The sequence below is a fragment of the Tympanuchus pallidicinctus genome, unplaced genomic scaffold (assembly GCF_026119805.1).
Source record: "Tympanuchus pallidicinctus isolate F22 unplaced genomic scaffold, pur_lepc_1.0 scaffold5, whole genome shotgun sequence".
NCBI lineage: Eukaryota > Metazoa > Chordata > Aves > Galliformes > Phasianidae > Tympanuchus > Tympanuchus pallidicinctus.
In genome coordinates, this window is record NW_026294769.1 from 17202642 (window position 1) to 17229716 (window position 27075).

General features: G+C 36.8%; 1 protein-coding gene across 1 annotated transcript in view; it reads left to right on the forward strand.

The window, feature by feature from the left end:
- CTNNAL1 (catenin alpha like 1) overlaps window positions 1-27075 on the forward strand; it is a 58790-nt gene that overhangs the window by 20419 nt on the left and 11296 nt on the right. The window contains exons 3-11 of the mRNA XM_052704316.1: window positions 3446-3633; window positions 9982-10101; window positions 12600-12689; window positions 12985-13155; window positions 14021-14221; window positions 16828-16914; window positions 20017-20175; window positions 22101-22193; window positions 22496-22646. Coding sequence (XP_052560276.1) covers window positions 3446-3633; window positions 9982-10101; window positions 12600-12689; window positions 12985-13155; window positions 14021-14221; window positions 16828-16914; window positions 20017-20175; window positions 22101-22193; window positions 22496-22646 — 1260 coding nt within the window. The remainder of the gene's footprint in view (window positions 1-3445; window positions 3634-9981; window positions 10102-12599; window positions 12690-12984; window positions 13156-14020; window positions 14222-16827; window positions 16915-20016; window positions 20176-22100; window positions 22194-22495; window positions 22647-27075) is intronic.

Here is a 27075-nt window from a genome sequence, read left to right on the forward strand (position 1 = left end):
CTATTGCTAAGAAAAGTAGAGAGTCTTTAAATCAATTGTATATCCTGCAAAGGCTTTGAAGGATGATGTGTTGTGTCTGACTCTTGTGAAGAGTATAATCAGTGATCTCAAGTGTTTCAGACTTGTTATGACTATTTCCTTGTAATAAATCTTGTAATTTGATTTACTTAAAAAGAATCATAAAATGCTGCAGAGGGTTGTTTAGCAGATTTTGCCTAACATTATTCTTGCACTGTGTCAGTGTTTACAGTAACAGTATAGTAGTGGAATATAACTCAAAGAATCATGTTTTTAGATGTCCATCTGTGGTATTTTTTCCCCAAAGCTAAGGAGAGACTCGTTAAATTAGAAGAAAAAACACATGTCAAGAATGAGTTAGTGTCATAACATTTTCAGTGCTCACTGCCAGTTGACTACATAACCCTCAAGGAAGATGTGGAGTAAAATGGAAGTGATAGCTCTCTCCTATTTTTGTCTTGTCTTTTAGTACAGACAAGGAATAAATTAAACATGCCGAAAAGCAATGTTTTGAGATGGATACAAAGAATCACAAAATAACATTTTGGAAACTGCATTTGTTTTCAAGAATGGAGACACTGCATTTTCTCTCGTATACTGTTAAGTGTTTGGCCACCCATGTATTTGAAAAAACGTTTTCTTATATCTCATCCATCGTTTCTTGTCCTATCACCATGCACCTCTAGGAACAGTCTGTCCCCATCTTTTCTATTCCTGCCCATTGGATAGTAGTATACATCCTTGAGCTCTTTGAGAGTGAACAAATTCACTTCATTCAGCCTCTCCTGTCACATGCTCCACTATGTTAATGTTTTTCTTGGCTAAGAGGCCTGAACAGGGCATGATACCCATATACCGTCCCACAGGTACCAAGCAGAAGGGCTGAGTCAATTCTACAGCCTGCTGGTTACTCTCTTGTTGACAGCCTGGCAAGCAGTTAGGCTTCTTTGCCATCCCCAACCCATCATCTACCAGGACCCCCAGGTTCTTCCTTATAAGATTCTTTCTAGGCTGCTGACCACAGTCTGTACTGTTGTATAGTGTTGTACCGACCCAAATACAGGACAAAGTTATATGCCTTTGCAGGCATGCAAATACATTTCATGAGTTTCCTGTCAGATTGCTTGTCCAGCCAGTCCTTCTTTCTCTCTCATCCCTGTCCTCCAGCATATCAGACACTCACATGATTTGGTATTGCTCACACACTTGCTGAACATGATTGTCCAGGGAATCTTTCTGATCCTTTATGTCAGTCCCTGAGGGATGCCACTGGTATCCAGCTGCCAGGGAAATCCTATGTCACTGATTACTACCACTGAGCTTCATGGTCAGGACTGTTTTCTATCCACCTAACTGTTCACTTATCTAGTCCATATCTCATGACTAGTGATAAGAACACTATGAGAGGTCACATTAAGAACCTTGATAGAGCCAATATACACAACATCCATTACTTTCACATCTAGAGAGGGTGTCGTCATTATAGTATTTATAGTATTTGGGTTGGTAAGTGACTATTCACCCTTGCAGTCTCTGCTTGCTCTTTCCAATTGCTTTCTTATCCTTCATATGGTAAGGCCTTCCATTATGATTTTTAATATTATTCTTGAAATAAGGTCAACTGGTCTTATAGCTACCCAAATTTTTCTTGCTAACCCTTCATGGAAGCGGCTGTGACAATTGCTTCTTTCTGTCATCAGGGAAAAATTTTCCCTAATTTGCCAGTCTCAGTCATGGCACCCCTACATGACAAATGTATGCCTAGCTATGTTCCCTAGCATATTACACTAACAACATTTTTTCCTCATAGCTTACTCTTGGGTCACCATTACTACTCCAGTAGCTGCAGAACCATCGGCAGAGAAGAAATCCTTTATTCTGTTGTCAGAAGTCACTAGTTTTTAGAGCTGCCCAGAGCATTTGACAAGCAGTTTTTGCAGCTCTCTCTACATTATCTGATTACTCTTTGTATGACTTTCTGCTTCACCTATGATTCAGTAATTCATTTTCAAGAAGGTGAATCACTTAGAGTAAGAAATGAGACAATTATGTTGTGCATCTTTTTCCTCAGTTGTGAAAAGCACTTTACATCTGTGTTTTTTAGTTTCTGCTTTTACATCCTGACCTGAAAGCTCCTTGCCATAGGCCAATACATATTCAGACAACTTGAGAGCTCAAGGGATTAAGACTATCAGATGAGAGAAGTTTATCCATAAATACTGCAAAACATGGAGTCATGTTTTGAAGGATTGTCATTTTTTTTCTCATTGTGTAGAGTTTTTATAAATTATTTTCAGGTTCATTATGTACTCTCAAATTCTTCGTGTGGGATCCCTGACTGTCAGATTTTTGAAGTGAATATCTGAAATGCTTAGGAGTACTATCTTAGTTGTGGTTTTGGAGATGAATCCCAGGGGACTCAATCAAATGTCCTGGGTTCTGTCTTCAAGGATGATTTGCAAGTTAGCTGTGGTTTGATCATCTTGTCTTGGATGCTAATAAAAAGTATGCCTTATTTTAGAGCTTGCTTGAGTACTGTTTCCTGGCTGTCCTTCTGCAGCTATGGAGTAATGAAAGGCTCTGTGCCTTTCCTCTATTGCACTATTACTTAGGGTACACCAGAAGATTTAGCAGGATGGAGTCCCGTGATTTTCTCAGACAAGGAGATTCATTGACTGCATTGATCTATGAACTTTTTAATTACAATAAAGATAAACGTTGTCAAATGGCCCTCCTTAACTTTTATTATATTAAAAGATAGTTGACTAAAAGATGCTCATGAAATGAAAATCAGTGCTTCATTATCTTTTTTCTCTTCTGTCTCTGACAGTGTACTGTTTGGCATTTCTTTAAACATACAGCACAGTAGTCTCACTGTAATGTTTCAGTCCTGTAAATTATACAGGTGTTTTTTGTTGGTTTGTTTTTTTTTTAAATCTCTCTAAACTTCACAGAATCATGATTTGTGAGAGAAATCTTTACAGAAATATGAAATTAACAAATTATGGAAATGCTAACTGAAATTTGGAAAGCAGAGAGGAATTTGTAGTTCTTTATTTGCTATATACCATTCCCTTATTCTGATGGCTCTGCAAGTGTTGATACTGATTTGACTTTTTCTATGAAAATTGGAGAAGTATTTTCCACAAGTGTTTTCTCATTTGAAACTTTGTACCTCCACCCCTTCCACCTAAATATTTGTACACCACTCTAAGACAATCAGTGCTACATACAGATGGATGTATGGGGCAGTACTGAATCATACAGATTTCTTTTTGGAGAGGGTGCCACCAACAGTCAACAATAGGAAGCAAAACAAAGTAAAAAGGAATCGTGGATTGCTGTGGAGTGCCTCATAAGTACTAATAATGACACAGAGTAGTATGAAATAGTATGAAATGATAATTATTTATTTTTTTCCCTTTAGGTGAAACAATTGCACAGCTTACAGATGTAGCAAGCTTGGATCATCCCGAATCTGACAGCCACATAACGATCTTTACGGACAAAACAGGCGTGGTAAAAGCTGCAAGGCTGTTACTTTCTTCAGTCACAAAAGTGCTGGTGTTAGCAGACAGAGTAGTTATTAAGCAAATAATAACTTCTAGAAACAAGGTATGTGTAACATCTTTTTTTGGTTTAACTGATACGTGCAGTTAATGCAAAAGAATTGCTAGATGAAGTGGTATTTTCATTGCATCTCTAGGGGAAAGTGGAAAATAAAGAGGTAAAAATGTGTATTTTACGTATGCCTAATACCAAATATCCAAAGTAGGATGGCTATGAGTTAAGAAGAATAACATTTTCTATGTCTTTTTACATTTTACGTGACCTATATTACTCTGTTGATTTAATATGCTGAAGAGAAAGCTGTGTTACTGCTTATTTATCTGTCAGTTAAAAAGCCAATAAAAGCTTCTCCTTGGCAAAGAAGATGTTTCTACTGTCCGAAACAAGACAAGGATACCATTCAGAATTTATCTATGACAAAAGGCTGTGAGGAGAGCTGTTAAAAGCATGTGATAGTTCAGAGTCTTACAGATTAAAAGTTTTTTGTGCAGTTTAGCTTGTGTCTTGAAACTTAGCTTAAAACTATGTAGCTGATCTAAATAGTGCATGAAGGCCCTTAAACTTTGAATAAAATCTACTTCATGTACTGTACTGTCTTGACCATAGGATATTTCTGCCACAGTGCCCAATGTACTGAAATAAAAAAAAGATCAAAAAATGCATTTGTAAAATGTAACCCTCAGAATGACGAGTTGTTTTTTTGATTTTATTTTATTTTATTTTATTTTGCTCATTAATTTTCAACTCCTTATCCAGAGTAGCGCCTTTCTTTCTTCTTTTGACTTCTCATGCTTTCTATCTTTCTTCCCAGTATGCTTTCAGACAGGCTTTATTTTGTGTCTTATAGGTGCAAGACAGCCAAGCCCAAGATTTGGAAACTGCACTGCCTATAATAATTGCTTCAGTCTGGCTTGAGACTTACGAGTACTGATTTGCTATCTTAGTGCCTTTTCTTCTTCCAGTGGTTGGTCAAAATGGTGTTAGTTTTATCAATATTAATTTCCTGTTGTTACTTGCAGCCTGGTCTTCTCTTGCAGAGAGTGGTGCATTTGATTCTTTTTGCTGCCTTCCCTGAGCCCTTTGTCTGCAGCCATTCTGCCAACTAATGTCCAAATGTGATAGTGATATGAATACAATAAGCATAAGTGCAGAAACAGGTTTTGATTTTGGAAGTATTACAAAATAAAAAATCAAGTCAGATTCCAAAGCAAGTGTGTCTTACTGTGATTGCTGTAGTCACCTAGTCTTTGTGGTTTACTTTGAGTTTTACTGCATTCTACTTTCTGTACATACTACAAGAGTTTGAGAATGTCTGTGTCTGTTTATGGAACCAGTAAGGTAATTCTCTAGGAAGTCAAACAAATGTTGGTTTGTTATATAGGCACACTGTTTGAGAGGGTGCTCTGAAAATTGTCAGGTCATGGTATGATGGATAGCAGGGCAGGTCTTCCTTTAAGAGATTATGATAGAGAGATCATAGAGTAATAGAATCACCAAGGTTGGAAAAACGTCCAATATCATCCAGTCCAACCATCCACCTACCAACAATATAACTCCACTAAAGCATGTAGTAGTAGTAAATGTTTCTTGAACACCCCCAGGGCTGGTGTCTTCTCCACCCCCCTGTGCAGCTCATTCCATCGCCTGGCCACTCTTTTCCTAATACCTAGCCTGAACCTTCCCTGGCACAATTTGAAGCCATTCCCTCTAGTCCTATTGTTAGTTACATGGGAGAAGAGGCCAACCCCCACATCACCACAGCCTCCTTTCAGGTAGTTGTAGAGAGCTACAACGTCTCCTCTGTGCCTCTTCTGATTAAACAATCCCAGTTCCCTCAGCTGCTCCTCATCAGAGTTGTGCTCCAGATCCCTCAGATCCCTCACCAGCTTCTTTGCTCTTCTCTGAGCATACTCCAGGACCTCAATGTCTGTCTTGTAGCGAGGGATCCAAAACTGAACACAGTCCAAAACAGGTGCAGCCTCTTCAGAGCTGAGTACAGGGGGGTGATCACTTCCCTGCTCCTGCTGGCTGCACTATTTTTAATACATGTGAGGATGCTGTTGGCCTTCTTGGCTTCCTGGGCACATTGCTGGCTCGTGTTTAGCTGATCACTAACAGCACCCCCAGGTCTGTTTCTTCCACACTTCTTCCAGATGCTCTGCCCTAAGACTGCAGCATTGCCTAGAGTTGTTGTGGCCAAAGTGCAGGACCCAGCATTTGGTCTTGTTGAACTTCATCCCATTGGCATCAGCCCAGCAATTCAGTCTATGTGGTTCCCTCTGCAGAGCCTTCCTATCCCCAGGCAGATTGACACTTTCTGCCAACTTGATGTCATCTGCAAACTTACAGGTTCTTAAGCAGCGTCTACGAATAATCAGAGATGGTGTAGTATAATTTGACGTAGAGAATAGAGGCAGAAGAAGGTTATCATTTATGTCAACTGGAGCAGATGCTGGCTTTTTGGTCAAAAACATCTCAGCTGCATTTTCATCTTGGAGTCTATTTGACCATATTGGCTACCACCAATTGCCTCATCTTTGTTTTCCACGTGCTTCCCAGGGCCTTCAGGAGGATTTGCTCCCATGATCTTGCCAGGCACATTGATGAGACTGGCTGGCCTGTAGTTCCCTGAATATTCTTTTTTTCTCTTCTTGAAAATGAAGATTATGTTTCCCCTTTTCCAGTCAGTGGGAACTTCATCAGACTGCTATAACCTTTCAAATGTGGTGAGTGGTGGCTTGGCAACTTCATCTGCCACTTCCCTTAGAACTTGCAGATGGATCTCATCAGGTCGAATGGACTTGTGCACCTTAAGGTTTATGAACAGTTTCTTTTTAGTTGTCATAATCATCTTCCTCATGTGAATCAAAAGGAGTTGAAAAAAATGCTGAAAGACAGAAAAATGATTCATAGACTGCTGATTGAGATTTTCTAGAATGGTGATCTACTGCAAAATTGCAATCTCTGCTTAATAATCCTGATGATTCTGTTCCTGCCTGTGCATCCTCTGCACCATCTCTGTTTTTAGATGGTGTGTATTTCTTAAATCTGTGCTCACATCTTTCCAGCCTTTCACAATTTATTTCATTCTCTATCAGAATTAGTCACCTCATCAGTAAGTTTACATCTTGCTCCACTTGCTGTCACCAATCAAATCAGAAGCACCAGAACAATGAGTAATGAAGTGACAGCGGGGGTGTTGCTATCCTATGCAGAACAGATAAAAATATGGAAGTGCCCTGAAGTGATGTTAGCGTAAGACTGCAGTCTGAAGAGTGACATTCATAGAGCAGCAGTAGATGTGAAATACTAAATTCTAATTTAATTATTAACATTTTCATATGACTGAATGGATAGGGTTGGAAGGGACTTTAAAGACCATCTTGTTCCATACACTTGTCATATCTTCCACTAGACCAGGTTGCCCAAAGTTCCATTCAACCTGGCTTTGAACACTTCCAGGGGTGGGGCATCCACAATTTCTCTGGGCAACCTGTCTCAGTGCCTCTCCACTCTCATAGTGAAGAATTGCTTCCTTATATCTAATCAAATCTTTAAGTCATTACCTATCAATATAAGCCCTTGGAAAAAGTTCCCCTCCAGCTTTCCTGTAGCCCCTTTTTAAGCAGTAGAAGGTCGCAATGAGATCTCTGTGGAGCCTTCTCTTCTCCAGGCTAAACAAGCCCAGCTCCCTCTACTTTTCTTCACAGGAGGTGCTCCAACTTTCTGATCATCTTGGTGGTCCTCCGCTGGATTCACTCCAACAGCTCCCTGTTCTTATGCTGTGGGTCCAGAGCTGAAAACAGTACTCCATGTTAGGCCTCATCAGAGTGGAGCAGAGAGGGACAATCACCCCCTTTGACCTGCTGGCCACATTTCTTTAGAAGCCACCCAGGAGGCACTCTGCTGTCTGGGCTGTAAGTGCACACTGCCAGCTCATGATTTGCTTGTCATCAACAAAGACCCCCAGGTCTTTTCCAGAGCTGTTCTCCATCTCTGCACAGCTTGTATTTGTGTTTGAGATTGCCCTGACCCAGCTGCAGCACCTTGCGCTTGGCCTCGTTCAGCTTGATGATATTCAGATGGGCCACTTCTCAAGCCTTGTCAAGGTCCTCCAGTGTATTGACTATACCACAGAGCTTCTATGTTGTCCACAAATTTGCTCAGTGTCATTGTCCATGTTGTTAACAAAGACATTAAATAATGGTGTTCCAATGCCAACTCCCAAGGAGCACCACTCCTTGCATTTCATTTAGTATCTGTGTGTTTCATGGTGAAGAAATCTTAAAATAATAATGAAAAAAAAATTGGAGACATAATGGATATTTTGAATTTTAAGATCTTCTTGAATAAGCTTTAGATAATTTAGGGCTATCTACACTATTTCTGTGTGTAGTTCCTTAGAATGTGACTTCTGCCTGGAATGTCTACAATTGTTAGCAGTAATGGGAATGTGTGCTTTCACTGAAATTTTAATTTGACAAGATTTGTCATGACAGAAACATTTGCTCTAGGGTAACTGAAACAGAAGTTTCTTGCATCCAAGGCCATACTCATGGAATACTGTAATTGCTTAAACCAAGAAGGATTAGATATATTTACTCCCATGTGAGAGTTGCTCGGAAAGCAATGCCTCCAATTTTATTACATTGGCCTATGATGTCAGAGGTGCATGTTGGTGGTATGGCAGTAGAGGTTGAACATTCCCACCAACATTGCTACGTTTTGCAAAGAGGCACTCTGACAGAATGGTGTCTGACATGGAGGCGTGTATGAAGCAAAGGTGTGTCACTGAATTCCTCCATGCAGAAAAAATGGCTCCCATTGACATTCATTGGCACTTGCTGAACATTTATGGAGACCAAACAGTGGATGGGAGCACAGTGAGGCAGGGAGTGGTGCATTTCAGCAACAGCATTTCAGTGGGTCACCTTTGCTGGTGCAGTGTTTTATGTGCATAGAGAGCACGCAGGTTCTTGTTCATTGCTGTTGCAAATGCATATCCAGTAGTGGTGGCTAGGTTGAAAAATTGTTTTGTAGCTGAGAGTTTGTTCTATCAAATAGTGTTATTGTGTTCTTTGTATCTGTTGTCATTTTCATGGAAATAAATAGGAAGCATTACTCTTGGATTGACCTACATATTTTTATTCATTTTTGGATAAGAATGTTGGAACCTAACTTGTTTATTTTTTCCTTTCCCCCGTTCACTTTTCTGCTTTTATACAGCCATTTTCATATCTTCATTGTTGTGTGGCTTCCTTCTAAGTTCTTTGCATCCTTGCTCACAGAGATTCAACGTCTGAATAATGGAGGTTCTTGTTTCTGCAGTGTTTGTGGAACTGGCTGCATAATGTAGCATTCTCAGATAATGCAGTCTAGTATTGCATGGAACACTTGCTGTAGATTGTGGGTTGTAGGGAAAGGGAAATTTGTCAGAGAGGAGGCTGCTTTTTACTTGAGTGGAAAATTCTTTTGCCGTAGAAATGAAAAACTGAGTTGAAGTTTCTCCCTTTTAAGTACAGTTCATTAAGCTTCCATGGGCTCTTATCTTCAGACTGAGACACAACAAAGAACTACTTTAACTGTCTTTCCTTCTGAAGTCAGTTGGATTTGAAAGATCACTGTGGGATTCTATACTATACATCTAACCTGAATTGCTCCAATGTTAATGTCTGTTGTAAACCATACTGTAGTGCCTTCAGCAAGATAGCTTCAATAATTTATAGCCTATGTGATAGTTTTTGCTGAACTTTTACAAAAATACTGATTTCACATGTTCCTACATACCTTCAGTAAGAGCTTATTACAACTTTAGTACTTTGCTTTATATAGAAATAATAAAAAATTGCTACTATTTTAAATTCAGCTGTTAGGGGAAACATAAAGCTATATTAATTCATCTCTATATTTTTTAAATTTTCTTTTGTGAATGCATTTTTTGTGCACGTTGCCAATCATAAAACACTTGTTGGACTGTGCAAGCATGGCTTTAGACTTTGAAAACAATGCATCTGAAATCGCACTTTAAAGTTGAGAATTATAATATAGAGTATTATCAGCATATAATTTTAAAGTACTTATGTTTATAAAAGTAATAGGCAGGAATATTTTTCTAAATATGGAAACTGAATCCTGTTGCTCTTGATATTGGGAAGAGTGAAGAAAGTGTGTTTGAGTGTTCAAATGTGTGTAACGCATTTTGATTGAAGCATGATTAATAATTTAAAGTTCGATTTCCAGCTTTTGGTTTATTAGTACTTAAATTGCAATGAAATCCATTCATTTTGTATGACATTGTTTAGAAGTGTTCACAAATAATAATATTCCTAAATTAGTAATAATGGTTTCTGTTTGGTATCTTGATGATCTGCAGTTTTTTCCCTTATCTTTCAGGTTCTTGCAACTATGGAACAGCTAGAAAAAGTCAGTAGTTTCCAGGAGTTTGTGCAAATATTCAGCCAGTTTGGAAATGAAATGGTCGAATTTGCCCATTTAACTGGAGACAGGCAAAATGTAAGTGTTAATAAAAGGCTACGAGAGATGCTTTAAGTGTCACTTTTCACCTGATTTATTGAAGATTTTTATTCTTCTGTGATCATTAACTATTATAAAGCAAAAAATAGTGGTGTTCTGTCTCTGAAACACACATTTCTTTTTATTGTTCCACACAAAGTGCATCCTTCTGTTTTAAAACTCAGTTGGATTATTTTCCCTTGTACATCTTGCAGAGTCCTTTGTGTGTATTATCTGAGTCATGCTTTAACTTCATTTGTTTGGCTTTAGCTTTTCTGGCTTTTTGCTCTGGTAGGGAATTTGTCTGTTACTTCTTGACGGAAACATTTGATGTTTGCACATAGTGAAACACTTTGAAAACAGAGCAGTGGCTTCAGAAAACTCAAAACTTGGAATCTCTACATCCCAATAAAGCATCTGCTTAAATTTTTTCATTATTCTGAAACATTTTCATTAGATTTTGTTCAAAACTTTTTTCCTCATTACAAAGAGACTGTTCTCATCTTTGTTGTTCACTTCATAGGGAAAAGGACCTCTCTGTTGAATGATACTTTCCCTGTAAATAAAAGATCTGCTGAGGCTTAAGACCTTTGCTCTGAGCTCTGGTTGCTTCCCCTGGGCAATCAAATCCCCCATTCAGAACTGGACCAGAGTCTGATTGCATCCTTAATATTCAGCAAAATTCAGAATTCAGTTTGTGTAAAAAGATTGCCCAGCATCATGCATATAGAATTGGCTTTTTATGACTTGACACAGCATCCCTGAGATAAATAGGACATTGGGGTATTTTACTAAAAACATATAACACTTCTTTTCACTGTCTGTGTGTCCTGAGTCTGTGAAGAACTTGCTCAGTGTCAAATAATCAAGACTGGAAAAGCTATGTGCTTCTAAAGGATATCCTGCTTGGAAATGAACCACTTTTTTTTTTCTTCTCAAATATGCATAGCAGTTGTTTCTCCAAAAGAGAAAACTGTATTGCTAGTAAACGATGCTCTATTCAACTATTTTTGGTTTTCAGTATTATTTGGGCTTTCACTCTCCCTTTTCCTTGTCTACTTGATTCTTTTGGAAAGAGTACTTCACTAATATTCTTAAAAATTCTGTCAGGGTTATGGTTAGTGTTCTACACTGTGTGTAGGCTGCTGGGTGATTTTATTGGGAGGAAACCTCCCTCAAGGTATTTTTCTTTAATATAAGCGCGTTGGAAACTCTTGAGTGTGATTGGATTTATCCAAATGCAGTGCATAAATTTCTGAAATGAGCTGCTGTTTAAAACTTGGCCACCTCAGGCTTCAAGATTTTCTGTCATTAGCAGACTTTTTGAAAAATGTCAGAATGATTTATCTGGTTATTTGTGTGTATGTTTATCTGTTTTTTAATGTGGTATTAATTCCATCCTGTAAACTGTTCCTTTTTCAGCTAATAATAATTGTTTTCATTCTACCTTCCATATTTTGAGATGAGTAATAAGTCTGGATACACAATACATGTCATTGTTTTGATCGAAATGGACATATAAACAGAAAATTAGTGCACTGTTTTCTAGGAGTTAAATTTTCTAAACTTGTATAATTAGGAGCTTATACTTCCTAATAGCAATAAGATGCAAAGAAGTTACTAGATCTGAGAAAAAGCTGTGTCCATTTATAGTAAGAAATATGAGACATGGGTAACTGGCAGAGGAGAACTAGACCTGGTTTCAGTGGAAGTACCATTTGGTTACTCGTTTCATAACACTCTTAAAGCATTCTGCTATCTTTACTAGTGTTGGAAAGATCCTAAGCTAAGTCCTTCCTCGTGTTACACACTGAGGGTCTAAAATTTTGTCCTCTCTACCTCCCTCCCACCCCAGTCTCACTTTGGACTCCAAGTTCTTCTCTTTTGCTGACTTTCTCTGGAGGTAAAATTTGGTTTTGCACTATATCCCTCACCCTGTAGAGTCCCTGGAAAATTCCTGCATTCAATGCTTTCTACAGAGGAATGGCTTTTTAAGCATATGAACATCTTCTTTATTGTTGGTATATGGTAAATATAACAATATATAAAATATTAATTTTCTATTTCCTTCCCTGCAGTGCAATGAAAGGTCGGTGTTCTCTTTCTCTGCCTTCGACTCCCCACCATTTCAGACGCTATTTTTAATCATAGGTTTTGTTTTTTGGTTGTGCTTTTTGCTTCCTTTCCTGCTCTATAAATAATGCTATATGATAAGGATACAGAAATTAGTGACCCAATTAGCACATGCTGTATCTCTGACATCTTCCTTCTTTGAAATCTGAACTGAGTAGTGCCAAGAATAAATACATAAATTAAAGTATTTCTGAAAAGCAAGTTCTAGATCATGAGCCAGGCTTAAAATAGCATCTGTCAGACATCATAAAGAAGCTTTCTTACAACCCATCCATCTGCAAGACAGTCTTTTTTTTTCCCAGTCTCATAAGCAGTAAATGTTTTAGTTACTGCAGTATTCAAATCATTTTTCTTTTGCTGTTTAGGATTTGAAGGATGAGAAGAAAAAGGCCAGAATGGCAGCATCTAGGGCTGTTCTTGAGAAGTGCACAATGATGCTATTAACTGCTTCAAAGGTCAGTGATAATTCACACTTCTACACAACTTAGATAAATCAGGGTATGGCAACTGGCAGGATAGCTGTCCTTTCTCAACCTCACTTTAAACTTCATACTCAAAGGTAGAAGGTTATAAAATGAGTAGAGGAACATCTTTACATTCTGAATAATTCTATGAGTTCTACTTAACAGCAGTTTAACAGAAAGAATGTTTTGTGTTCTAACACATTCTTCAGACTTGCTTCAGCAGGAAGCATTCATTTCACTCCTGCATTTGTCTCCTTCTTACTACTTAATTTGCTTTCTTTTGAAGACTTGTCTTAGGCATCCAGACTGTGAATCTGCTCGTATAAACAAAGATGGTGTTTTTCATCGAATGAGACTGGCTTTGGAACAGGTAATAGAAATTGTAACTGACTCTAGACCAAATGGAGAAAATGAAGTGGCTCCTATCAGTATATATACTGGAATCAGAGAATTCAAGGTGAGAATGGAAAGAGTATTGTTTTCTACAGCTTAACAAATTACCCCCAACTAGAATCCAATCTTTTTAAAAAAATTATTATTATTAATTCTAAATGGTAGAGTGGCATCTTTTCAGATGTAACTTGAATAAATGTCTCAGAATGTAAGAGAATCCAGCAGAAGGTGGTGATAATTTCATTGCTATTGTCAAGATATGCCTTCTGATATTTCACATTTCCTCCTGCTTTTTTTTGTGAGGAAGTAATGCCTTTAATGTTGAATAAACTTAAGCACCAGGATATCAAACTTGTTTAAAATTGATGATGAAGAATTCTTACTTCATAAGACTAGCAATTTTAAAACACATACAAACACTCATGCAGAAATTTAAAAGAGCAAACTGGCATTCAAAGAAAATATTATGAATTAAAATTGTATCTTGTTGCTCAATGCATTAACAACCATGTCTTATTTCTTGGAATTGGAGTAACACTTGATTTCTCTCCCTCCATTCTCAATATATCAAATGTAAATATTTAAAAAACACCCTCAAAACTGATCATATGGCTGTGGAAAAGCTTGTAAAGATCAATCAAAATCTGAATACACAGCTATTTTCTGAAACTTACTTAACTGAAAAGCTTCTTATTGACTGCAGGAAAACAATGCTGATAGTTCTGATAAATTTACAGTAATTTTGTTTAAAGAAACCCACATCCTACACCAGAGGTCTGATACAAGAAAAATATTGGATTACTTTGAAAATACATGAATACTAAAAAACACAGAAGAGAAAAATGAAATGTAAAATGATGCACCTACCTGCTGCTTTACAACAGTAAAACTAAAAAAATTCTCAAGGAATTGATGTGTTTCTTTTTCAGAATAAGGTGGAGGGTCTTCGTGAGAATCTTTATTTTCTCTCAAAAGAGAATCTTTCAACAATGCTGGAGGTTATCCTGGAACATACGGAGGACTTCACAGATTCTGCCTATACCAGTCATGAGCACAGAGAACACATTTTGGAGCTGTCTAAGCAGGCTAAAATGGAACTAGAGCAGCTGGTTTCAGTGTGGATGCAAGCTGTAAGAGTTTTTTAGCAAAGTAAATCTTTTCACCTCTACTTTGGAAAGAAGTTTTTAAGGCCAAATATCCTTTGGTCTAGGAAGAGAGAATTGTGTGTATTCCTCAGAGTAAGTTAGCTGATGAAGGAAGCCAGAGTTTGTAACTGTGCTTTTTTAGCTTCAGTACTGTTTTCACCTTGCCCCAGCGATATCACTTCAGTCATTCATTGACACCTCAGTTATGTTATTGAAGGTGGACTGGTTTTCATGAAGCTGTAAGTAGAAATGAGATTAATAGAAGTGTCAAAACAGTCTTGAATGGCAAGGCCTTTTGATGTGTTCCTTCAGAGACTTCAGTTGTCTTGATCCCATGGCAGTAATCACAGCTTGTATTTCTTGTTTTCTACAGAATACTGAAAACATTTAAACTATTGAAAAGTGAAATATTATAAAACTACTTTTTTGCCTTCTAGAGAGGAGGGAAGACAAGTGAGAAGAGACTTACTGGGAATTTTTGTCCAGCTTTTTCTAAAAGTTTCAGTGACAGCAATTTTCCTTTTTCGTGAAGAAGCACATTAAATCTGTCTCTGTCGTTTGTCTTACCTTGTTCCTTGAAGATAATATAAAACACATGGTAAAGGGGGAGGAAAGGGGCAGCAAAGGAAAATGCCTTTTCTGTTCCTGCTACTGACTTGCTTTCAGTCTTGTTCCCGAGGAAAAACATAGCACGAAATGTCAACAGTCTAAAATAATGACAGATGTGTATAAGCTACATTAAAACTGAATCTATTTTCTGAGAAAGCATTTTTCTTCCTTTTCTCCTCTTTGAATTAGATGCATCCATCAGTTGTTCTTAATCTAGTGGAACAGTTTGAAGAGAATATTAATCTGACTGATATACAGACGCATCTAGAATGTTTATTGCATAGATACAGTAACTATAAGAAGCTAAAACTCTGCTTCGGTTGAGTAGTTCTAAGCTGTATTACTGGAGAAACTCATCACCTCTAGAGATTTTACATGCTGCATTTCAGATGATGGAAATGAGAGCCTAGTACAAAAATATGCATGTATATGAGCTGTGAAAATGCTTGAGTGTGCACACATGGGCTTGTGTGTTATATATTTACACTAATAAATAATGCAGCTTAGCTATGGCTGAAGGGAGCAGTTGAAACATTACTTGCTCGCTGAAGTGGCTCTGCTGTTTAGAGCTTCGTCGGAGGGTGAATATTTTCTGAGGAGCTTAATGTAATTCAAGTGGGATTGTTGATAATCAAAATACCTTGGAATGCATGAATTGAGAGATATGTAGAGCTCTTAGGTTGCATGATTATCTCCCTTTTCACCCATTATACTTCCTTTCAGCAGGCAGAGTAACTGAATCTTCATTGAAGAGTGTATTTTAAAACAGAAGTGTCCTGAAACATTAATCATCTTTAAATCATAGGCTAGCTAGCATCATTGACCTGCTAGTTTGTATTCCTCTGTGTCAGTGCAAAGTAGCTGGAACACACCAGAAAATCTAATGCTATTGATTGAGTTATAAATATTTCTGAAATCCGTGCTGCAAATATTCAAGCTCATAAAATTCAAAGGCAGTATAGAGTAGTGTCCTTTTTTACATTTTCCTGTGGGCTTATTTGGACTAGAAAATTGTTTTTCAGTTGTGTTTACTGAAAAGGAAAATAATTACACACAAAAGGAGTTATAGTGTGCATATTAAATAAATTGGTAAAAGAATAAGAAAAGACAGGGCAGTGAGTATTGAATGTTAAAATGTGATATTATGGCAGTCTGTACTTAAAGAATACCTGAGGAAATGCTAATATTGGTTTGGTGGGTTTTTTGCTTTAAAAAAAATGAAAGCATGCTTGTCTTTATCTGTAGATAAACACTTTGTGTTTATGCTACTATGTAGTTTATACTTGAGTTGCTCATATCTTTGCAGCTGTGGGCTTCTTAATGGTCCCACCTAGGATAATTATTTTCACTAGGTTTTGGAGATGGGTGCATACCTACTTCTATGGAACAGTTTTTCCTATTGTATGCCTTTGACATTTGGGTTATTCCATAGATAGTGTTCAGTTTGTTTTGTTGGTTGTTTTTTTCTTTCCCAAATTTGGAACTCCATCTAGAAGCTAATTCAACAAAGTGAAGATAATGTATTTGTTTAAATTAGGCAAAGATCTGAAGTCTTACAGGGAAGATACCTCTTTGTAATTCAATGTAAAACATCCAATATAACTTTTTAGGTACCACTTTATTTGAAAAGGGTGTTGTTGACATTAAATAGGAAAAAAAAAACCGCCTTTAAACTGTTACTCTACTTTCAGATGTTTAGACAGAAAGTGTAAGTCCTTAATCATAAAGAAACCTTTCTGAAGGTGCCAGTATGACTCAGAAATAAATCCCTGTTGATCCCAAACAGTCAATTAGCTGTCATTGGTATCAGTTTTAGATTCCATCAAGGAATTCTTCAAGCAAAATCTACACAGGATATACAAATGGAAATATTACTCTTAGAAATACAGTGCTGTCTTCTAAAGCAATTAAGTAATGTGTCATGGTGGGATCTGCTGTATTTTTGTGTAATGTTTTGTTTGGTTGTTTTCTTTGACTTCTAGCAAAACCAGAAGACAAAGGATCTCATGGAAGACTTGGAAGTCTCCATTTTAAAAACATGCCAGTGTATGAATGAGCTTAAAAGAGAGGTAAGTGCAGTTCAAACAAACATAAACTGAAGGAAACCTTGCATTTTGTACTTTTCATATATGAAATTGTAAAATAGGATCCTAGACCTAAAGAGGTTAGAGCAGCTGAATCACAGTTTCATCAGAGAGCTGGTAAGCAATCATATCCTTTCTTCTTTCTTGTAACTAATTAGAAATCTATGGGATACCCAGGCTCTTTACCAGTGCTGACAGCAATCAAATAAAAATACATTTGGAAGTACCATCATTATTTTAAATGTAGTAACCAAATTTTACTTGAGGAAGCACACATCCCTGTTTTAAATACCTTTTCTTGTTAGGATGTGCTGAAACTTACCTTAGCTGTTCATTTCTATGTGTGTATTTGCATAGCAAAAATGTGTTGTGGCTGTGCATTATACTCAGGTATTTTTCTGGACTGTTGGCAGTTTGTTGTAATCACTCTTTTCCTGAATGCAAACATGCTAGATGTCACAAATCATGACATGCAGTATGGGATAGCTGCCTTGTTTGACACATGAGATTGACTGTGTTTATTAATCTGGATCCTACCTTCTCCCTCTTCTCTCCCTTAATAGAGAGCACTGGTGCCTTGTCTGTTCCACAGATTTGAGCCAAATACAGAATTACTGATTTCTGGCAGCTTCTAAAACATTTGTAAAGCATTCAGATACCTCTTGAAGTCCTCCCCATTATTATTCCCTTAAACAGATAGCAAAGTGAACACTAAGGCGGTGCAGGTTTCTATAGTAAGCTATGAGGCAGTACAAAAGAGAGGTATGGTGTACTTGCTAAGACTGAGATCTGAGCTGTTCTGACTGGAAATATTTGGCTAACAAACCAATTTCTGCTGGTTTTCTTACCTGTCATGCTACCTGTTGAGCTCGTGGAAAATGGAATATACTTGTGCTCCTTTATTAACAGCTTTTTACTTTGGTCACCATTATGCAGGAAGTCAGTAGCAGAGCTTTTCCAGAGTGACATTCAGCTGCTTTAATCCATTTGGGGTAATGGCATTCCTATGTAGCAAATGAGAAGGAAGGGTTCTCAGTGAAAATAGTATGTGGCTACATAATTACAGAGACCATAAAGCTAAAGGGTCTGGCAAATAGTATGTAAGAGAAACTGCTAATATCCTTGCTTTTATTTATTTATATATATATTTTTTTAGCTCTTTAAATGTAAATCTTGCCACAATGTCCTGCCCACAGATTTCTATTTATGAATGTCATGCGAAGACTACATACTTATTACAGTTAAATAGTTTTGTCAGGTATCAATAAAAGAAAATTATCTCCTGTAAAGCAGCTAACAGAGGTGGAGTACAAAACAGTGGGTTATCTATGCCCTACAATTTAGTCCCATATTGAAAGTGAGGTGAAAGTGTAGTAAGCTGTTCTAGAATTTGTGGAACAAACTGAGTGGGTTTGCATTTCTAAACAACCCCAAGCCGTGTTGTATACCTTGCTTTTGTGACACATGGAGAATAAAAGCTTCCTTAGTAAAAGCTTTTTAAGACATACAGGATTTATGCTATCAATAGAAGCAAATCTAGATTGTTGTCATTTTCTTTGTTCCTCGTAGAAATTGTAGCTGATCTCCACATAGCCGTGTTTTTGAGTGTGCTTGAAGACTGTCCTGTTAGTCCTTGACTTCTGCTGCTGCACTGTATCAACAAACAAGCTCTCTGTGAAATCAAATGTTTAGTGATACTAATTAAAACGTTTTAATAGGCTAAATAGCTGAGAACAGACAACCATGTTAAAAGTATTATTTTTCCATCTCTTGTCACTTTATGGAAGAAACAAGAGGTACCTTCCTTCCCCAAGATTATGTTTTTCTGCTTGATATTCTGAGACAGAATTGAGTACATTTCTGTTTTAGATAGAGATGAAAAGAATCTGTAATGAAAAGGTAATCACTATTGTATTCTATATGTAAATGAGAATTGCCTGCTCCTACCTTAACATTACAATTTGCAGTTATCTCTTCTTTGGAACTACTTTCCTTTCAGAAGCTAAACATATGAAATATGCATCAAACAAACGAAACCTCTTAATTCTGAATTGCATAGGAAATACTTCTAGAAGAAGAGAAAAGACAGTCCAGAGGGAAAAAAACTGCTAAAATTTCTAGAAAACATTTCTAGAAAACATTCCCTTTCATCCACAGTCGAGGCCCACCGGGGTCACATTATCAAACTCTTTATGTTTATAAGGGCTTGAAAAATCATCTTGAACAGCCATTTTTCTTATACATTCCATTCAGTCTACTAAAACAAATGTAATACTACAAGACTCAGCAGTCACAAGAAAGCTCTCCTATTTTTAAAACAGGCTTCTGTTTGTTTTTACCCATGTTTTTAAAATTGAGCTGATTACAGGACACAGGTGAATCTACTGACTAGTCACTAGAAGTAGCAGCAGCTGTTGCTGGTTGCTCTCATCAAGCAGAGTCCTTCAGAACACAATTTCAGTAGTTCCATGCAAATGGATTTAGAGATATGTTTCATGAGGAATTTCTCCTTGCTTATTAATAGCATGTTTTTGAAACTTCTTCAAACCTAGTTCTGGCTTTGAGCTTCCTGTAGAACAGGTGCTTTTGACTTTCCTGAAGCTGTGTAATGAGCCAATAGATTATTTTCAAGCTTCTCTTTGGATCACTGGCAATTTATTGATGGAAACATAATTTCTAATGCATTATAAATTCAGATACTGTGCATCTGGTTCTATTCATGTACATTCTTTATGAGAAGTAGAGTGGTTATTGTGTTGTACTTATGCTGAACTTGGTGCTCCACAAAATCATGCACCTGTTTTTTCCGTCTGCAATGTCATCAGAAAGCAGCTGTGTTATAATCACACATCCTGATTCTACCCAGCTGCTCTTTTGTTTCTCTTTACCTTTGGGTGGGCTATTTTTGAGTGCAGTGGATTTTATCTTTGTATTTTAAATAATAGTTGAAGAATTAAGGCCCCAGGCTGTCTGTATGCTGGTATAGCAGTATACGTTTTTGCTGTATCTTCAAAGGGGTTTGGTTTGGTACTGGCTATATTTCTTTCTTTCTTCAGTTTCTCTCTCCTTCTTTTAATACTATTCAAGGTCCACAGTGCAGCAACATCTTTGGCAGCAGATCTGCTGAAATACCATACAGATCATATGATTCTCAAAGCATTAAAAATCACAGGAGCAGAAGGAAATCTGGAAGCTGTAGCAGAATATACTTGCAAGCTATCAGAGCAGAAAGAGCAACTTGTTGAGGTGAGTTCACAATTGTTTTGATCTTAATAGGTGAAAATGAATAGCAGGGTTATTTTCATCTGTTCTTTAGGAAGGCTTTTGCCTGTTTTGGTTTTTAATTTTTTTTTTTTCCTAGTATACTGCTGGATTTCGTGTTGTTCTTGCTATGGTCTGAACCAGGTGTGTTACTGTGGCAAATGGTTTCCACAGTACGGTCTGTTCTCCTCTTGAGTCTAACTTAAACTCATTGTTTGACTCAGTGTTGTATGCATACGTAATTTAGGGCTGAAATACTCATGAAAAAAAAGTAGTGTTTAGATCTAACTAGAGATTACAGCCTTTTACTGAAGCATTAAGCATCCAGCAATAGATGAACCCAGGACGCATTTTAAGAATGAAGAGAATTTAAGGTTAGGTTTCTTAATCTAATGAACTTAACTGTTTTGATGGTCTTGTTAAGTTTTTGTCAGTCAGAAGCTTACTGGAAATCTTTTTTCATGGATGCTTGGCATTGATACATGCACAGCTTTGTATGGTAGTGTTCATACATATGAATAAGGGAGTAAGGCCTAGGTGTTTTTGGTTGTTTTTTTTTTTTTTAATGTGTTTTTTGTTCCTCTCCAAGGTGATGAGGATTGCTTTTCAGCCTGCTGTGTTTCTGATGTATGGGTTAAGCAGGTGTATTGAGTTGCATGAAGAAACATGTGATGTGAGAACAAGTCTTGATAAGATAGTGATGAAGCAAAGAAGAGTTGAGTTTTCTGCACCAGAAATATTTAGTACTATTTCTGGGGTTTTAATGGTGCCTAAGGACTTATTCCAGAAATATGAATATACAGAAATAATATCCTTAAGTTCTGGACAGTTTTATGAACTTCAGAGACTAAGAAATCAACTCATTTTTAATTCAGTTTGTGTCCCTGTATAATCAGTGGATATCAAGATGCTACAATCACAAAACAAACGAGAGAGAATAAATGGAAGGCTTACCCTTATGCTGGGCTCACCACAAAACACTAGAAGAAGGGATCTCCAGACAAGATCCTTCTCCCTGGTAGCCAGCTCTTAAATAGGAGCCAGGCTCCACCCCTTCCAGCAGCACAGGAGAATTGCCTTCATCTGTGCTCCTCTGGCTGACTCATGGCTCGCCTCAGGTGATCAATCAGAGGTTCAGGCTGTGACTCAGCAGTTCCCATACAGTCCTCCTGTTTCTAGTTGGTATTAGTGATTCATTGGTGTTCTTTTAGTGAGACCCTGTTTTGTTTCCAGGTGTAACTGTGATTATACGTGCATCTTAGAGCATTTCCAATAACAGTCAAAGTAGTTTAATATATACTATTTCTATCTTAAATTCTGTTTGTGATCTGAAATTCTTTGTTCATTCTTAGCCCCAAGTTCACTCTTAAACTTAGTACCAAAAAAAGAAAGTGACTACCTTTTACTACCCATACAGTCTTCTACTTTCTTCCCTGTGTTTGAGAAAAATAAGGTCATACAAAGATAACTGAGTTCTCTGGATGATGAAAGCCTACATTTTCCGCATGGTTGATGTTTGCTGAGTAAGCTGATTATAGTGACATCATCTCTGCTGTGTTTGCCCCAAGTTCTATAGATATCTGATTACTTTCAGCTTTATTAATTTACTTATTTATGTATGCGATTGTTGTTTTTGGAATGATTTCATGTAAGATTTTTATTTCTTTGGGTGATTTTTTTTTTTTATACCTTTTAAGCCAGGATTTTTGTTTTTCCTTGATTTTAAATGCTTCCTGAGAAACACCAAGCTGTGAGGAACCCAGTAAGTTTTGAAAAGGACTACTAGTAACTTCATTGTATGTGTGCAGGCATGCATGTGTGCCTTTTTCATTAATCATGAAGACATTACTAATGAAAAAATACTTTTATCATTCTTTTTCTCTTTAAATTTAAAAATAAAACATATTTAGATGTGTCGCTTGTTGAGGCATGTTTCTGGAACAGAGCCCCTTGAGATCACGTGCATACATGCAGAAGATACCTTCCAAGTCACTGGTCCACAGGTATGCTCAGCTTTTATCTGGTCACTTCAACTGGGCATAAATAAAAATTACTTGCATGAGCTTTTTGGAGACATCGTGTTGAACTCTTTGATGTAACTCTATAGAAGAGTTGCAATTCAGTGTTGGATGTTAGCTAAAAGCATTCACAAGGAAGGTCGTTGAACTTGCATGTGTCAAATGAATATGCTACAGAAACTTCATAGTGACAATTTGTGTTTTTCCTATGAATGCATTTGTTAATTCGTGTGCAATGCTATTTATCAAGATGTCTTCCACTGACAAATATTTTATTCTCTATATAGATAATTTCTGCAGCAGAAACACTAGCATTGCATCCATCTAGCAAGATTGCAAAAGAGAATCTTGAGGTGTTCTGTGAGGCCTGGGAGTCTCAACTGAGTGATATGTCAATGTTGTTAAGAGAAATCAATGATGTGTTCGAAGGAAGAAGAGGTAAGAATGCTACTCGGAAATAAAAAAAAAAAAATGTAGTTTCCTAACCAAAGAAGAATTTTAGCTATAATTTAAGAAATATTGCTTTCTTAAGAGAGCAGCATAATAAGTGGTCCTGTATCCCTTACAGCAATGTGAATTCTAAGTGGTAATACTCAAATACATTGGTTGTGTGCAGATGCCAAATTGAAGCACTTACTGGATTTTTTTTTGAAGAAAAGATAGCCAGAACTGTGAAGGCCTGGTTTGTGTGAAATCAAATATGTTTAACTTTCTGCACTGTCATTAGTTCCTGTAAAATTAAACTTTTCCAAGTACCGAAAATATTTGACACAACTCTTTGCCAGTGGTGCCCACGAGGTAGAGATGCAGACTTTCATCCCACTTTTTGGTTTGACTGTGGCATATTAGTTAATGACAGTCAAGATGCTCATTAATTGTGTGGCATGGTTAATTTATTTTATTCCTTTTTACTGGCCAATAATATACATTTGTGTATTCTGTCAGATTGTGTTGTATTTACTTCACAATGTAGTGAATGTAGTTATTTGATTTTTAAACTGCTGTCCTTTCTCCTGGATGGAATCTCTGATGACTCTGCACAATCTTGGGATATTTTCTCTGGTTGGTAAGTTTATTGGTATTTGTACAACATGTAGAAGGGAACAATGGAATTCTGCAAAACAGATGTGTGTTTACTTGTAGGTTCTCTTGATAAATGGAAGCTATTTTTTTTTTTTATTATTTTTATCAAAAATATTTTTTTCCCAGATGATGTCCTAAATGTAGCCTGACATGCATCTTGTGGCTATGTGTTTGTTTCAGTCTTTAAAGTACAATTGTGTACAGATAGAATGTAAAATATAACAATTCTGAATGTCTTGTATTTTTAAGAAAATCACTCAGGTGAAGAAGTTCAAATTCAGTTAAATACAGGGACTTCAGGCTTCTGTGCCTAAGATACAGGGGAAAAAGTAAATCCTTATTCAGGTTAGATGACACTTTATCAATGATATAATACTTCAACTTGTTATTAACATAAAACTTTATCATTTTTAGAATTTATTTTGGCTGCTCAACTTTCTATTTTGTTCACACAAGTACTTCTTTGGCAATATGTTGTGAGGTCAGTGAACAAGCAACTGCGGGGCAGTAATAGCTCACATTGTTGCTGCTAGATGAATGTGTGTCTGAGTCTGAAGGCTTGTAAAAGAAAAAGGTGATGAAATTCAGACTGGGTTTACAATAACTGTGGGTAGCACACGTTACTGGGAATTCAAGAAATAAGTGATTGTTATCTTTTTCTTCCACCTTGCTCTGGAATGTTATATAAAATATGTAATAATCTACTAGATCAGAGATGCTATTGATACACCTTTTAACTTCTAGTGTCTTTTTTGTTTTGGGAGCCAAGGATTAATTTTCTCTAAATATATATTACATTTTATATAATGTGATAAAAATATGGTATTATTCTAATATTAGCATATTGTCATCCATTTGGAATTTGCAGGGCTGATTATTCTGTTATTTATTTTTTCACATTTATGCAATAATGACTGATAAACATACATATAGAAAGGTTATATCCATATGAGTATTGTTGTAATTAGCAAGAGAAGAACCTTGCAGCCACAGTGAAACACGCACTTGGCTTTCAAAACAAGCAATTGTTGAAGTGGCACAGTGTATTCCCAGCATCTCCTTGCAGTCTGTAACTTTCCGTTCTCTTGTGAATATTGACAGCAGATAACAGACGTTTTCCACAAACTGATATTCTCCAGCCTCTTTAGAACATTATTTCATAAGGCTTCTCTAATATTGTTGCTTGAAGGAGACAGAAGACAATGAGGAGTTGTTGCTGAGCCTGTTAGTGTGTGCCTAGGCCTGAGTACTGTGAAGACTGAGGCTTTTCCTGTTGGGTGTAGGCAGATGGGTCTGTCTCAGTGTCTCTTGTTTCTTCAGTCGTTCCTTCAGCATGTAGTGTCCTTACATTCCTCTAGGTAAACTATTAAGCATGCACTGTATACTTTATATTGCTTTAGCTACATTGCATTTTGTGTTGCCAGAAAGATGCTTAAGAGACTTTGTCTCCCTATTTCTTGTCTCATGGCCCAGCCTGCTAAAGGGATTTCTCTCCCGATGAATCTGGATTGTTGCGTATTAACTGTCAGTTATCTCCTTAGAAGTAACTTCGATCTACTATATCCACTAATCTGCCACAAAGTTTTCTTCCCTATTGAGCACTATTTTCTCTTGACAGTAACTCTTTGACAAGAGGTAACTCTTGTCAGATAACCCAATTAATAAAATAGACTAAAATATCTATTTGGTAAGAGATTGTAAAGGTTTTGTGAATGTCATTCTCCTCTCCCATGAAGTGGAGTTTCACAGTGTTTTATAAGATTTTATTTTCTTGTAATTCATACTACTTGTCTTGATGTTGGTAAAAAGTATCTTTATTTTGGATGACAGTGTAAAGTGCTTTATTTATAGTAGGACTGTGATGGTGTGTAATGAAGGATAGAATTACAGTCAGAAGTTTGTGTGTGTGTGTGTATATATATATATATTTTATTCTCCTTTGCTTAAAATCTTGTATTTTTGTACCACCAAAATGTTTGGCTTTGTTAGAGAGTACAGAATACAGTTTAAGAGGCAAAATTTGAATGGTAACTAAATGTGCTGGACACATCTAATAAAACAAGCATTTCTATGATTGCTGTAGATTCTCACTGTGTAAACTTGTCTTCTGCTAATCAGTTCCTTGCCTAGTATCCCTGTGCGCTATGCAGAGCTATAGAGTGAGGTAGATATGAATTACTTTTGCTTAATCCAAAACCACCATTTAATACAGTGGTGAGGAGGCCCTTCCTGAAACCTGCATGTCTTTGAAATAGCATGTATCTGGTATGAACTAAGGGGAGTGTTGGGCACCTGTAGAGATAGTTCATGTAAAAGAGGAGATTTGGTTCTGCTGGTGGAGGGTGGCTGCCTTCTCCCATTGACTACACAGAAAGCCCAAGATAACTGTTTTAGACAAGGCATTTAAATTTGAGGCTCTTGCACTTTGAGGTGAATCGCCTAATGGAAGTGTCTTTTATTGATCCAGTATTGGCCTGTCTTCCTCCCCCTTTAGGTGTGGTTTCAATATGTTGAAAAACAGTGTGAATACTCCTCTGATTGTATCCTTCCTTGTAATTTGATCACAAATGTGAGAGTGATTTCTGGAGATAACGAAAGGGGGGCAGAAAGGAAGATTTGTCCACTCGATTTAAAAGGAGTTAAATGAGCATTACGATTTGAAAGGGCCATAGTTGATGAATAAGGGATGCAGTTCCTAACTTCAAAGGTTTAGACATTAGAATTCTAGAAAGGCATAGCCATCCTTACAGATGAGAAATGAGGTCAAAAGCAACATTCAGAAGTTGAAGTTTAGAAATTGTGGGTAGAAAAATGTGACTAGAACTATAAGAAAGTGGAATGTAAGGAGTGTATATATATATATATGTATGTATGTATGTATATATACATATATATATGTACATGTGTATATATATATATATGTAAAGGAGTATATATGTAAGGAGTATATAGGAATAGTAAAAAATGATTTTCTTACACATTCCAGAAAAAACACATTACAGAAAATAAATGCAAGCAGGAATGAATGATAGAAAGAACATAACGTGACAGAATCTTTCAAAATTTTAGTCTACATCTAACTTCTAAAATATGGAAATCTAATACATGAAAATTGTGTGTTCTGTTATGGAAACCAAATATTGAATTTGGTTTTTATACCAATGTAGATATATTTTCTGTTGAAGGAGGATTATCTCTGGCTTGTGTTGGTCTGCTCTGTAAAGAACAATACCTGAGTTTTTGGATTTTTTTTTTTTTGGGAGGGGGGGTGGGAAATCTGTTTTTTTTTAAAAAAAAAAAAGAAAGAAAAAGTAACATTGCAAGAAATAGTCAAATAATCTTCTTGCTGTATATAGTCAACAGTTCAATCTCCCAAAACCAAATGAGAGGAGTTGGTAGAAGGAAGGCATTGTTTCTCATTCGTTTGCTTCTTCCTTTGATTTGGTTGCCGTAATTCTGTGTGTTCACCTCTCTTGTGTTTCTCTCTTCTCAGTATTCATCTCATGTCAAAACTTTCTGGGTTTTGAAACTTTCTTTTCAATAGGACACAGTAGGTTTTTACTAGAGAGATTTTATTTTATGCTCTAGCAGTTCAAACTTAAGATTATTATTTTTTCTTGGTACTTCTTACATACATTGTTATACCCCCTTTAGTTGATGTGTTGATACAGAGAATGTGATAAATCATTTTTGTGAGTCTTTATTGAGGAATCTGACATGTTTGTGTGTGGAGGGAAATTAAACTGAGTAAATACATTCTAAGAAAAACGGTTAGGCAGTTTGT